At 52.9% G+C, this 13608-nt stretch overlaps 1 protein-coding gene across 1 annotated transcript; it reads left to right on the forward strand.

Moving 5' to 3' along the window:
- The first annotated feature begins 1980 nt into the window (after positions 1-1980).
- Positions 1981-9663, forward strand: Ccdc137 (coiled-coil domain containing 137). Its single transcript, XM_070031629.1, has 6 exons — positions 1981-2139; positions 2424-2557; positions 4919-5141; positions 7340-7422; positions 7756-7835; positions 8057-9663. Exons 1-6 carry the CDS (start codon positions 2015-2017, stop codon positions 8225-8227), a joined length of 816 nt encoding a protein of 271 aa, XP_069887730.1. The 5' UTR covers positions 1981-2014; the 3' UTR covers positions 8228-9663.
- The last annotated feature ends 3945 nt before the right edge of the window (positions 9664-13608 follow it).

Here is a 13608-nt window from a genome sequence, read left to right on the forward strand (position 1 = left end):
TTCCCTGGGTAATCAATTACAAGACCCAGGCTGCTGATTCTGGTCCTTTTTCCCCAACTGCCTTAGGAGCCTTGGCCAAGTGAGTTAAAGACTGGTTCTGAGCAGTGCTTAGGTCCTTGTGGGCAGGCCGAAGGCCTCTAGCTGATGATAAAAAGGGTATCTCCCCACGAACCCAGCAGGGGGCCAAGAGCCCTCCCCAGGGTGTCTTCAAGGGTTTTCCCACCCAGCTTCACAATGAAACAAGTTGGCTCTCTCAATCCTGCAGTCAGAGCCTAACCAGAGCTATCAGCAAGACTCCAGGGATGCTGGAGGGGCTGTCACCTGAACCCTTCCGGTAGATGGGGGCTGGTCAGCATTTGACAAGGCAATATAAGCCAAAAGGACAATACAAAAGCTTCCTATGTGGCCACCACAAGGAGTTCATTTATTCTCAGGTACTCAGTAAGGCAACTATTTTGATTCCTAGATAACATAAGCCTAGAAAAGGGGTATGACTCAAGAGGACGCTGCTGCTTCCAGAACCAGAGCTGCCCGCTGGTGTCTGGGGCCCGCTGGTGTCTGGGTACTGGGGCAGGCTGACTCAGCCTCGACCCTGAGTGTGGAGCCGGATCTCCATCCTGAGGAAGGCCTTGAGGTTCTCATCAGCCACGTGCTCCTCCAGGTCGGCCAAGGCCCGTTCCCCACCGTCCTGGTAGTGGTGCAGCAGCATCTCTGCATATGCTACCCACACACAGTTGGGACAGCCACTCATGCAGCAGTTTGTAGGAGGCTTGAGCTCTGGTGGTAGAGGGTATGAAGATCCTAAGGGACCTCCACTGGGTGGGGAGACCTTGGGAGGATTCCTGGCACTGTCCGCACCTCCTCGGGACCCCCCTTCCACACGGTCCATCCCCAATTCTTTGTGGCCATCACTGGCTCCCACTCTGGCCAAGCACCTCGGAAGGACAATGCCTTTTCCAGAAAGCCTCCAGCAGCAGTCCCAGACCGAGATCCAGCAAGCCCCCTGTGGAGGGAGAAAAACATAATTCTCCAGGAAGCCAGCAAGACCTCCCTCGCCCCCACCTCGAGGGGATGCTCAGCCTTCCTGTCACAGGACAGGTGGCTCCATGTCTTTCTCAGCTTCCATTCCACTAGACTCAGTTTCCCCGTTTGTAAAGTGGACATAACAGGAGGACAAAGTATGATTTGTGAGGATTGCTGAGTTCAGAGCCACATGTGGGGTGTGTGCTCCAGCAAGGGGACGGGGCCGGCCCCCAGGTCACAGGGTTTACTAGGTGCCCGGCTGTTGAAGGACGGGCCGGGGTGCGGGCCTGGCTACACTGGCCGCTCCCTGCACAACTGGCCCTGGCCCCAGGGCCATGTCTTTCCCACCCCGGGGCGCCTCTCGTTGGCCCTCGCTCGTTTGCCGACTCGTGCGGGGCTCCTCACGCCAAGCGCCAGGCCTGGAGGGCTGGGTGGGTACGCGTGGGTGCGGGCCTGGGCATGGGCGCTGGCATGGGCGCGGGCATGGGCATGGGCGCGGGCATGGGCGCTGGCATGGGCGCTGGCATGGGCGCGGGCGCTGGCATGGGCATGGGCGCGGGCATGGGCGCTGGCATGGGCGCGGGCGCTGGCATGGGCATGGGCGCGGGCATGGGCGCGGGCATGGGCGCTGGCATGGGCGCGGGCGCTGGCATGGGCATGGGCGCGGGCATGGGCGCAGGCGCGGCGGGCTCTCACCCACCCGCCCGCCGGTACTTGCCGAGTCGCGGAGGACGGCGCCCACGGCCCGGCCTCGCGGGCCCACGCCCCGCAGCCACATCACCGACGGCAACCCGGCCCTGGCCCCGCAGGGCGCCCGCACGAAGCCAGCGGGCCGCCGCGTTCCACGGCACAGAGTGCCTGGGACGGGACCGGAACCGGAAGTCAGTCGTGGGGGAGGGCGTACGCCGCAGGAACCGGAAGTCTCCCTCGTGGGGGCGGGATCTTGTCGCAGGGCGGAAGCGGCTTCTGTGGGGAAGTGCCCGGCGTGAGGATGGCTGCCGCCGGGCGCCGGGCTGCGGGCCCCGCGCGGCTGGCGGCGTCGGGGAATCCGAGACAGCCCCGGGCGCGGCGGGAGCGGCGGGAGCAGCCGCGCGCGCCGCCGCCGGGACAGCGCCGGTGGGTGCGGTTCCCGAGGGAGGGCCCCGGGGGGGACGAACCCCGGGGGCGTCGCGGCCCCGCTCCCCGGGACCCGTCGGGTGGGCCGAGGCGCCCGCCCGCGCCCGGGCTCCCGGGCTCCCGGGGCGCCGGCCCCCTGGCGTGGCCGGAAGGCCGCGGAGGCCCCGCTGCCGCCCCGCCCCGTGGCCCCCGCTGCCTTCTCCAGGCCCAGACTCCCTCCCGGTGCTGCTTGGGCTTTACTTGAGACGGTCCCCCCCCCCCCCCCCCCGGGCTCTCCGTTACAGGCAGGAGCAGAAGAAAGTGAACTGCAAGCCCAAGAACCTGGATGACCAGGAGATCCCTTTCCGCCTCCGAGAGATCATGAGGAGCCGCCAGGAGATGAAGAACCCGCTCAGTAACAAGAAGAGGAAGAAGGAGGGTAGGTGCGGGTCCCTGCTGCGAGTGTGACACCTCGGACGGCTACAACCACAAAGTGAAACTTTTTTTTTTTTTTTTTTTTTTTTTTTTTTGTCGGCCGTGGGGCTTGAACTCTGGGCCTGGGCGCTGTCCCTCAGCTCTTCAGCTCAAGGCGAGCGCTCTACCACTTGAGCTACAGCGCCACTTCCGGTTTTCTGGTGGTTTATTGGAGATAGGAGTCTCACGGTCTCTCCTGCCCGGTCTGGCTTTGAACCGCGATCCTCAGATCTCAGCCTCCTGAGTAGCTAGGATTACAGGCGTGAGCCACCAGCGCCCGGCACAAAGTGAAACTTTTGTTTTTACCAGTCCTGGCTTGCACTCGGCCTGGCACTGTCTCTGAGCTTTTCCACCTAAGGTTCGAGCTCTACCGCTTGAGCCACAGCTCCGTTTCAGGCTTTTTATTTTTACTTTTTAATGTTACTGTTATCATAGACCAGGTAACATACAAAGGGATCACAACTACAGAAGTCAGGTCTTTTTGTACAGTGTCTTCTGTACTTTTCAGAGATGAGACTCTCAAGACTTTCCTTCCCTGGTTGGCTTCAAACTGCCATCCTCAGAACTCATCCTCCTGAGTATCTGGGATTACAGACGTGAGCCACCAGTGCCCAGCCCAGTGAGAATGGTACATTTTGGCAGTACAGCATTGAATTGACACTTCTTGTTAGATTAGATTTTTTAAAAGTATAAGTTTCAGTGGTTGGGCATGTGGCTCAGTACTAAAGCACTTAGTATGCACAAGGTCCTGGGTTTAGTCCTTACCACTGTACATATGGGAATGGGAATGTAAATATGTGGTGAAATCAGACAGCTCTGAGACAAATGAAGTATGAGACTATATTTGAACTCTGGTCTCTCTTCCTGAAATCACTCTCAGTTTTCTGTGTAACCTTCCAGAAATTCAATACATGTGAATATTATTTAAATATTTACTTAAAAACATTGAAATACTTCAGAAACTGTCTTGCCTTGTGCATTGTTTGTATTCTCATTTACAACAGTGTTATAGGTATATCTTTGCCCCTGTGCTTAACTTATGGGATTGCTTCAAAACCTGTGCAGTAAAGTCTGAAGGAGCAAAAGAAAAATAATTCAGAGACTTTCTTTATTTATCTATTTTTTGCTGGTCCTGGGGCTTGAACTCAGGACCTGGGTGCTGTTCCTAAGTTTTTTCACTCAAGGCTAGTACTCTACCATCTTGAGCCACAGAGCCATTTTCAGTTTTCTGGTGGTTAATTGGACATGAGGTTCATGGACTTTCCTATCTGGGCTAGCTTTGAATTGCAATCCTAAAATCGGAGCCTCCTGAATACATGTAGCTAAGATTATAGGCATGAGCCACTGGCACCAGGTTACACTGATTATTTTATAGATGGAATTTCTCAGGCTTCCACCCAGACTGGACTTGAACTATACTCATCCAGATCTCAGCCACTTGAGAAACTAGAATTACGGGGCTGGGAAGGTGGCTCAGTGGTAGAGTGCTTGCCTTGCATGCCTGAGGCCCTGGGTTCGATTCCTCAGCACCACACAGGCAGAAAAAAGCCAGAAGTGGTGCTGTCGCTCAAGTGGTAGAGCACTAGCCTTGAACTGAAGAGCTGAGGGACAGCACCCAGGCCCAAAGTTCAGACCCCACAATGGACAAAAAAGTTTTGCTCCATCTAGGAAGGTGGCTCAGTGGTAGAGCGCTTGCCTTGCATGCCTGAGGCCCTGGGTTCGATTCCTCAGCACCACATATGCAGAAAAAGCTGGAAGTGGTGCTGTGGCTCAAGTGGTAGAATGCTAGCCTTGAGCTGAAGAGCTGAGGGACAGTGCCCAAGCCCAGAGTTCAGCCCCCATGACTGATAAAAAACAAATAAAACTACAATTATAGGTGTGAGTCACTGGCACCTGGCTGGTAGAGATCTTTGAGAGGAAACCAAAGTCTGTGGAGTCACGCCCCAGGGTTCTATGTGCTGGGGATTTTATTTTATTTATTTTAGTCATTTGTGGGGCTTGAACTGTGGGCCTGGGCCCTGTCTCTGAGCTCTTCAGCTCAAGGTGAGTGTTCTACCACTTGAGCCACAGGGCCACTTCTGGTTTTCTGGTGGTTTATTGGAAATTAGAGTCTCATGGACTTTCCTGCCCAGGCTGGCTTTGAACCACAATCCTTACATCTCAACCTCCTGAGTGGAATCTGCTAGGCATTTTAGATCCACTTTCTTTACTTCTGCTTGAGTCTGGTCTTCCCTGACTGTAGTCCTGGGAAGGAAATGTCTTGTCATTATCCACTTTCTCCTGACCCTTGTGCTATGCCACATCTATAGTTGCTCTTAATCCTCAGCCCAGGTGGTCTTCAAGAACACATTGGAGATGGAAGCGAAGGGAACAGAACCTGACATCATTGTCCCCAAGTTCAAGCAGATGAAGGGGGAATCTGACGGGGCCTACATCCAGCGCATGGAACAGGAGACGCAGCATGTACTGTTCCTTAGCAAGAATCAGGCTGACCGGCAGCCAGAGGAGAAGGCAGCTCCAAAGAAGGAGAAGTCTGAGCGGAAAAAAGCGTGAGTTACAACCGGATCCCCAAGGAGGCAGGGCTGTGGGTTCCAATAATTGTGTCCTATGATGACAGGACACAGCAGGCAACATTTTGTTGTCCTGGTCCACAGTGGGCACCACGCCATGATTCAGAAAAACCATAGTAAGAAGTTAGTCTTAGCCGGGCACCGGTGGCTCACGTCTGTAATCCTAGCTACTCAGGAGGCTGAGATCTGAGGATCGCAGTTCAAAGCCAGCTTGGACAGGAAAGTCTGTGAGACTCTTATCTCCAATAAACCCTAGAAAACCAGAAGTGGCGCTGTGGCTCAAGCGGTAGAGTGCTCGCCTAGAGCTGAAGAGCTGAGGGACAGCGCCCAGGCTCAGAGTTCAAGCCCCACGACTGACGACAAAAACAAAAAGGAGTTAGTCTTGATCACGACAGCATTTTTCAAGGTGCAGGGAAGAGACTGGGTGCTTCAAACATCTTGCTTTAAATTTCCCCTTTTCTTGAAAAGTAGAGATACAAGAGTCAGTTGTCCACCTTTGGGCCAGCTACTGTAGGAAAGTGGGAAAGAAGAAAAACAGTTAAAAAGCCAGGTGTTGGGCTGGGAAGGTGGCTCAGTGGTAGAGCGCTTGCCTTGCATGCATGAGGCCCTGGTTTCAATTCCTCAGCACCATATAAACAGAAAAGGCCCGAAGTGGCGCTGTGGCTCAAGTGGTAGAGTGCCTTGAGCTGAAGAGCTGAGGGGCAGCGCCCAGGCCCAGACAAGCCCTACTACAAAGCCCCCCTCCCCCAGGGGAAAAAAAAAAAGATATGAGAATCTTTATCTGTGATTGTGCAAGTTCTGTGACTGGCATCAATAGCAGTGATGGCACTGTTGTGAGGTTCCAGTATGCTCCTGTACAGCCCTTAATGACGGCAGTCGATCGGTAGCCACCCACTGGATTTCTCTCCTCACCTTCCACTTGCCTTAGACTACCACTGGCCTACAGGCAGGCAGGGAAATGACTTCGACAAGCAGGACTTAATGAGCTGTGTGAACCACAAGCAAAACACTTTTTTTTTTTTTTTTTTTTGCCAGACCTGGGGCTTGAACTCAAGGCCTAAGCTGTCCGTGAGCTTGCACTTCACAACTTGAACCTCTGTGCTACTTCTGGCCTTTTCTGTGTCTGTGGTATTGAGAAATTGAAACCAGGGCTTCTTGCCTGCTAGGCAACCATGCTACCACTAAGCCACATTCCTACCACCCCAAGCAAAACTTTTTTTTTGGTCACGGGGCCTGAATTCGGTCTGGGCACTGTCCCTCAGCTCTTCAGCTCAAGGCTAGCGTTCTACCACTTGAGCCACAGTGCCACTTCCAGCTTTTTCTGCTTATGTGGTGCTGAGGAGTGGAACCCAGGGCCTCATGCATGCAAAGCAAGCACTGTACCACTGAGCCACCTTCCTAGATGGATCAAAACTTTTTTTTTTGTCCGTTGTGGGGGTTGAACTCTGGGCCTGGGTGCTGTCCATCAGCTCTTCAGCTCAAGGCTAGTGCTCTACCACTTGAGTGATAGCACCACTTCCAGCTTTTTTCTGCTTATGTGGTGCTGAGGAATCGAACCCAGGGCCTCATGCATGCAAGGTAAGCACTCTACCACTGAGCCACCTTCCCAGCCAGCAAAACTTTTTAAGATATGTTAATCCAGATGAATCAATCTAGGCTTTCACCAAAGTTAAGAAAAAACTAACACCACTGTTCCGCTTTGCTGGTTCAAGAAGCATACAAACACTTGTTTGATTCTCAGAAGCTATCTTACTTTTCTTTCTCTGCATTCTAGTAATAGTAGTCACATTAGCAAAAGAAAATTACGTTATAAAAAACCTAACCATGGTACCGCGGCCTCCCCAACTGTTGCAAGCGTAGTAAGTGCCACCTCATGTATCACGCAGGTGGTGTTTTGTGAGGGCATTTTGGCACAGCAGCAGGCCGGACTCAAGGTGATAGTGTTCTCTGCAGTGCGTGGTAGGGTGCTGAGTATCCCTCACCCCCGTGTCACAACTCAGATGTCTGCAGGCGTTGTCAGATGTTCCCTGGAAAGCGGCCCTCGGGGACCCTGACAGCTGTGGAGTTGGTGGTAAGGGTCGAGGGCTCACTGCTCTGCCCTGGAGGCTGGGCTGACTTGTGCTTCCTCCTCGGCAGAGTGAGAGCTTGGAAATCTGGATAATGTGCTTTCTTCCCAGGTTCCAGAGGCGGCGACTAGATAAAGCCCGGCAGAAAAAGGAGGCAAAGGCTGTGGAAATGCTGGAGCAGGAATTGCTGCAAGGTAGCTCTCCTGAAAGCCAAGCACCGCAGCCATGGTCCTGCTTTCCATCAGACCCCTGGGAGGACCCATGATCCTCCCCTAAAACACACACACACACGTGCACTCTCTCTCTCTCTTTCTCTCTCTCTCTCTCTCTCTCTCTCTCTCTCTCTCTCTCTCTCTCTCTCTGCAACAACCAGTGGGGGGGGCAACAGATGAGTGGGGGGGGCAACAGATGAGTTAGCATGTGTGTGTCTTAATCCTTGGGGGAGGAAGGTAGGCAAGAAGGGCTCGAGGCATACCAACAAAATGGTTTGTATCAGCACCAGGCCTCTGTCTGCTCTGCCTCTCCAGACACTGTGAAGTTTGGAGAGGTGGCTCTGCAGCCCCCAGAGCTGACTGCCCAGCCCAGGAAGAGCTTCAGCAGAGACCAGGTATGTAGGGATGCCATGGGTGGGATGGGGGTGGGAGGAGTTACTGCGTCTGCCCCCTGGTGCTCTGAAGGACCAACAGCCAAGGCACATTGTGCTGTCCACTGTGGGGTCTGACCTGGGACTTTGTCTCTGGCTTTGACCTCTCGGACCAGTTACCAGTTGAGCCCTTTGCTATTTCCCTTGTCCCTTAGCCTGCATCCTGACTTTCTCTTCTTCCTCAGCCTGGGAAGAAGGCACTGGTGTTGAAGAAGATTCTGAGCCCTGATGTGTCACAGCCTCTGACTACCTCCCTGGCCAGGCAGCGGATCCTGGGGCAGGAAAGAGAGCGGGCTGTGAAGGCATACAGAGCCCTGAAGAAGTTGCAGCAGCAGCGGCGACAGCAGCAGTGGTAGCCGCAGGGCCACCTGCCCAGCCACCTGGCAGTACTTGCTGGAGACAGCCGGAAACTACCTGTGCTAGACAGACATGAAGGCTGCCTGGGAGCTGCTGGACAGAGACCCGCACTCCAGTTCTCAGTGCAGGAGAGACTCCAAGTCTTTTCTTCCTTTTATCTCCTAGGACTATCAGGAGTGGCTGTAGGCAGATCTTCTATCTTGTATAGGCAAGTGCACCATAGATCAGGGCCAACACCTGAATAAGACAAAGTAAATAGGACCAGTGTCTTGTTCCCTAAGCCTAGAATCAATTTTACAACCAAAAAGTGCCTCCTCAGAGCCACTTTAGGAAGGATTCATTCCCATAACTCTGACTGTAAACAGTTAATCTTTTTTTTTTTTTTTTTTTGTCGGTCGTGGGACTTGAACTCTGGGCCTGGGAGCTGTCCCTCAGCTCTTCAGCTCAAGGCAAGCGCTCTACCACTTGAGCTACAGCGCCACTTCCGGTTTTCTGGTGGTTTATTGGAGATAGGAGTCTCACGGTCTCTCCTGCCCGGTCTGGCTTTGAACCGCGATCCTCAGATCTCAGCCTCCTGAGTAGCTAGGATTACAGGCGTGAGCCACCAGCGCCTGGCTAAACAGTTAATCATTAAAACATACTATAGGACAGCCTTATGTCTAAGAAACAACTCAGAGGCCAGGCAGAGCAGGCTGGCTCTGGAACAGGGCTGGCAGACAGCCCCTAGATGACCTGCGAGGGCCAGGACCCAGCCTGCTTGTTAGTGTCCCCGCAGAGACGGGAGCACTAGGACAAGTCTAGCTTGGATAGACAGTCCTAACACCAGGAAGATCGGAGCAGGGCTGTGTGTCACGTAGCAGCTCTCCAGGAAGCAGAGTAGAACTCTCAGGAGACAGAATCTATACTGAGACCGCTACCCAGAAACAGAGCTTTTGGGGTGAGTTTCCCACCGCTGCCAAAGGAGGGAGCATGTGGCTGTCAGCTCCAGATGAGAACAGAGGTGAGACTCAAACGTTGCAAGTTGGAGCTGGGCACTAGTGGCTCATCTCTATTATCCTAGCTACTTAGGAGTCTGCAGCTGGGTTGGGTTTGAATCCAGGCTGGGTAGACAAAGCCTGGATACTCTACCCTCAGTTAACCAGCAAAAAGCCAGAAGTGGAAGTGAGGCTCAAGAAGTAGGATGCCAGCCCTAGCCAGTGTTTGAGCCCCAGTTCCAGCACAAAACCACTCCAGCTTGGCCATCAAGAACAACAGCCAATGCTGCCGCCACCGCGGAAGTGTGCCCGCCCTCCCAGCATCTGCCTGCCAACACGGTCCCCTGGAGCTCAGACAGTTCCATCGGTACTGGAGCATGTGTGAAGTTCTCAAGCTGGGTGTCATCTCTTACTGCCCTTGCCCACGTTTGTATTTTCAGAATGAAGTTTTTCTTACTTGATTTTTGCTGTGTTTGAAGTCAGTCTCTGAACCACATGATCCCAGTCCACATCAGTCTGACCAGGGATGAGTGAGTGTCCCAGGTAGGTCAAACACATGCAAATCATACTGCACTGCATTTCCTGTTTGCACGGGACACTGTAGAGCCAGGGCCAGAGTTCTGCTGCTGTTCTCTTTTCCGAGGCAATGGGGGCAATCCAAGGCGGATGGCAAGACCACCTCAGTGGCCGGCTGGGTGTTGGAGTTTAGATGTCAGTTGTTTTTCTTTTTTTAGCCAGTCATTGGGCTTGGACTCAAGACCTGGTAGCTGTCCCAGAGCTCTTTTGCTCAAGGCTAATAATACTAATAATGTTGTACCACTCTGAGCTACTTTGGATTTTTGAGTAGTTAATTGGAGATAAGAGTCTCATGGGGATTTTTCTGCCTGGGCTCTCTTCCAACCTCAGCCTCCTTAGCAGCTAAGGTGACAGGCATGAGCCACTGGCACCCAGCAATAATTTTTATCTTTACTAAGAAGTTGTACAGAGGCTGGGAAGGTGGCTCAGTGATACAGTGCTCTCCTTGCATACATGAGGCCCTGGTTCAATTCCTCAGCACCACATAAGCAGAAAAAGCCATAAGTGGTGCTGTGGCTCAAGTGGTAGAGTGCTTACCTTGAGTTAAAGAACTGAGTGACAGTGCCCAGGCCCAGAGTTCAGGCCCCATGACTGACAAAAAAAAAAGAAAAAACGTTTACAAAGGGGTTTCAAGGGCTGAGAAGGTGGCTCAGTGGTAGAGTGCTTGCCTTGCATGCCTGAGGCCCTGGGTTCGATTCCGCAGCACCATATAAGACGCTGTGGCTCAAGTGGTAGAGCGCTAGCCTTGAGCTGAAGAGCTGAGGGACAGCGCCCAAGCCCAGAGTCCAGGCCCCACGACCGGACCCAAAAAAAAAAAAAAAAAGAATCAAAGGGGTTTCAATCCCAGAAGTCAGGTATGAGTACAATGAATGCACTTTTGCCCTCCAGTCCTAGAGCTTGAACTCAGGGCCTGGGCACTGTCTCTGAGCTTTTTTTGCTTAAAGTTAGCACTCTACCACTTGAACCAGAGCACCACTTCCAGCTTTTTCTGTGTATGTGATGCTGAGGAATGGAACCCAGGGCTTCATGCATGCTAGGCAAGCACTCTACCACTGAGTCACAGTCAAGCACAAATGCTTCTTGATCAGTGTCACTTCTTCCATTGTTTTCCTCCAGCTTTCCTCATTCCATCCTTACCCTCACATTATGAAGTTCAATTTTTTTTTTTTTTTTTTGGTCAGTCATGGGGCTTGAACTCCGGGCCTGGGCGCTGTCCCTCAGCTCTTCATCTCAAGGCGAGGCATCTACCCCTTGAGCCACAGCACCACTTCCAGTTTCCTAGTGGTTTATTGGAGATAAGAGTCTCATGGACTTTCCTGCCTGGGCTGGCTTTTAACTGTGATCCTAAGATCTCAGCCTCCTGAGTAGCTGGGATGACAGGTGTGAGCCACCGGTGCCTGGCTGAAGTTCAGTTTTTACAAGGTGTACATTGAATATAATGACTGCATTTGTTCATACTTCCTCCCCGCTTCCTCCCACATAGCATGTTTCAGCTTCCTGGTATTTGTTTTGTCAAATGGTTTGGTGTTCATAGTTACACCAATGAACTTCTCCAAGTACACCATCCTTCACTATGTATATGCTTAGACCCTGTATGTGTTAACTTGCATGTTTGTATTCTAGATACAGTTTTCACTTATGGGTGATGTTGTTTCCCCTTGGGCAAGACTTACTTCACTGAGCATTTTTTTTTTTTTTTTTTTGTCGGTCGTGGGGCTTGAACTCTGGGCCTTGGCGTTGTCCCTCAGCTCTTCAGCTCAAGGCGAGCGCTCTACCACTTGAGCTACAGCGCCACTTCCTGAGCATAATTTTTTTAGGTCCATCCATTTCCCTGCAAATGACATTGTATACATGTACCACATTTCCTTAAGCCATCCATTGTAGGGCATCTTGGATGCTTTCATTGCGTGGCTATTTTGAACAGTGCAGCAATATAAATGGGTGTGCAAGTATCTTTACTATATCCTGGTTTGTAATCTGGTTAGATGCCCAAAAGTGGTATCAGTGGATCACAGAGAAGTCCTATTGTTAAGTGTTTTGTTTTTTGTCACTCCTGGGGTTTGAACTCTAGGCCTGGGCACTGTCCCTGAGCTCCTTTTGCTCAAGGTTAGTGCTCTACCACTTGAGCTACAGCTCCATTCCTGCATTTTCTATGATGAATTGGAGATAGTTTCATGGACTTTCCTGCCCTAGCTGGTTTCAAAACATCTGTCCTCAGATCTCAGCCCCCTGAGTAGCTAGGATTACAGGCCTGAGCCTCCAGCATCTGGCCTGTATTTTTTTTTTTAACCAGTCCTGGAGTTAGGACTCAGGGCCTGAGGACTGTCCTTGAGCTTCTTTTGCTAAAGGCTAGCACTCTACCACTTGAGCCACAGCACCACTTCCGGCTTTTTCTGTGTATGTGGTTCTGCGGAATGGAACCCAGGGCTTCATGCATGGTAGGCAAGCTCTCTACAGCCAAGCCCCACTCCCAGCCTATGTCTAGTCATTTAAGGAATCTCCAGACCACCTTCCAGAGTGGCTGCCCTCGTTTGCGCTCCTACCTACAGTGCCATAGTTCTTTGCCCCACTCCTAATCCTCACTAGCATTTCCAGCTCTCCACTGTTGTGGCAGCGCCACTCTCCAGCATTTGGTGGGGTGGGAATGCAGCCTGTGAAGCCTGGTCAGAGCTAGCTGGGGCCTGCTGCTCTCTGCTGGCCCCTCCACGCAATGTGCCCTCCTTCCTCCCAAGACACCCAGCGACGCACCCTGGCCTCAGCCAGGCGCAGGGAAGACAAAACCTGGGGCTGGGTAAAGTATCACCCAGAAGGGTTGCTCCACTCCCAGAGGAAGCACAGCTTAGGGGATCCTAGCAGCTCTGGAAACTCCCAGACTCCTCTTCCTAATTGCTCATTATTTCTAGGATGGGTGGGCACATAACCTCACTCTCTGGCAGAAAGGACCTTCTAGACCTGCCTTCTCTCTGTGCAAAGGAAGAGAAGCCGAATGGCTCCTGGCAGACCTCTTTCACCCAATACCCAGCCCTTGCCACACCCGCCTTGTAAACTGAGACTTTCCCCAAACTACCCTCCAAGCACCCGGTGGGTTGAGGAAAGCTCCAGACTGCTGGGGAGACCCACAGAGGTGCCCTTGGCCCTGTGGGAATGGGAACCACTCTGACACCTGGACCCAGGACCTCCCCTAGAGCAATGGGCTCAAAAGCTGGGGCAGAGGCCTTGCCATGGGCCACACCTGCCCGATGGAGCCTTCTGCTGGTGTTTGCAAGATGTGTGTGGCATCGGCCTCAGGACCTCAGGAGACCAGTGTTCTCACAATGCTTACCAGCTGTGGCTTTAGCTGGGCGCCTGTGGGTCATACTGTAATCCTAGCTACTCAGGAGGCTGAGCTCGGGTCAAAGCCAGTCCAGGCAGGAAAGTGTGAGAATTCCCTCCAATTAATGCCCAGAAAACCAGAAGTGGCGCTGCGGCTCAAATGGTAGAGACTGGCTTCAAGCACAAAAGCTTTTCCCCCTTTTTCTTTTTTTTTGGTCGGTCGTGGGGCTTGAACTCTGGGCTTGGGCGCTGTCCCTCAGCTCTTCAGCTCAAGGCTAGCCCTCTACCATGAGCCATTGCACCACTTCTGGTTTTCTGAGTGGTTAATTGGAGATAAGTCTCACGGACTTTTACTGTCCGGGCTGGGTTTGAACTGTGATCCTCAGAGCTCAGTCTCCTGAGTAGCTAGGATTACAGGCGTGAGCCACCAGCACAAGGCTTCTTTGTGTGTGTGGAGCGGAGGGGGGTGGGATTGGTGGAGGGGGGGTCCGGTCCTGGGGCCTGAACTCTGGGCCTGG

This window comes from Dipodomys merriami, unplaced genomic scaffold (assembly GCF_024711535.1).
Source record: "Dipodomys merriami isolate MVZ:Mamm:240054 unplaced genomic scaffold, mDipMer1.0.p SCAF_202, whole genome shotgun sequence".
NCBI lineage: Eukaryota > Metazoa > Chordata > Mammalia > Rodentia > Heteromyidae > Dipodomys > Dipodomys merriami.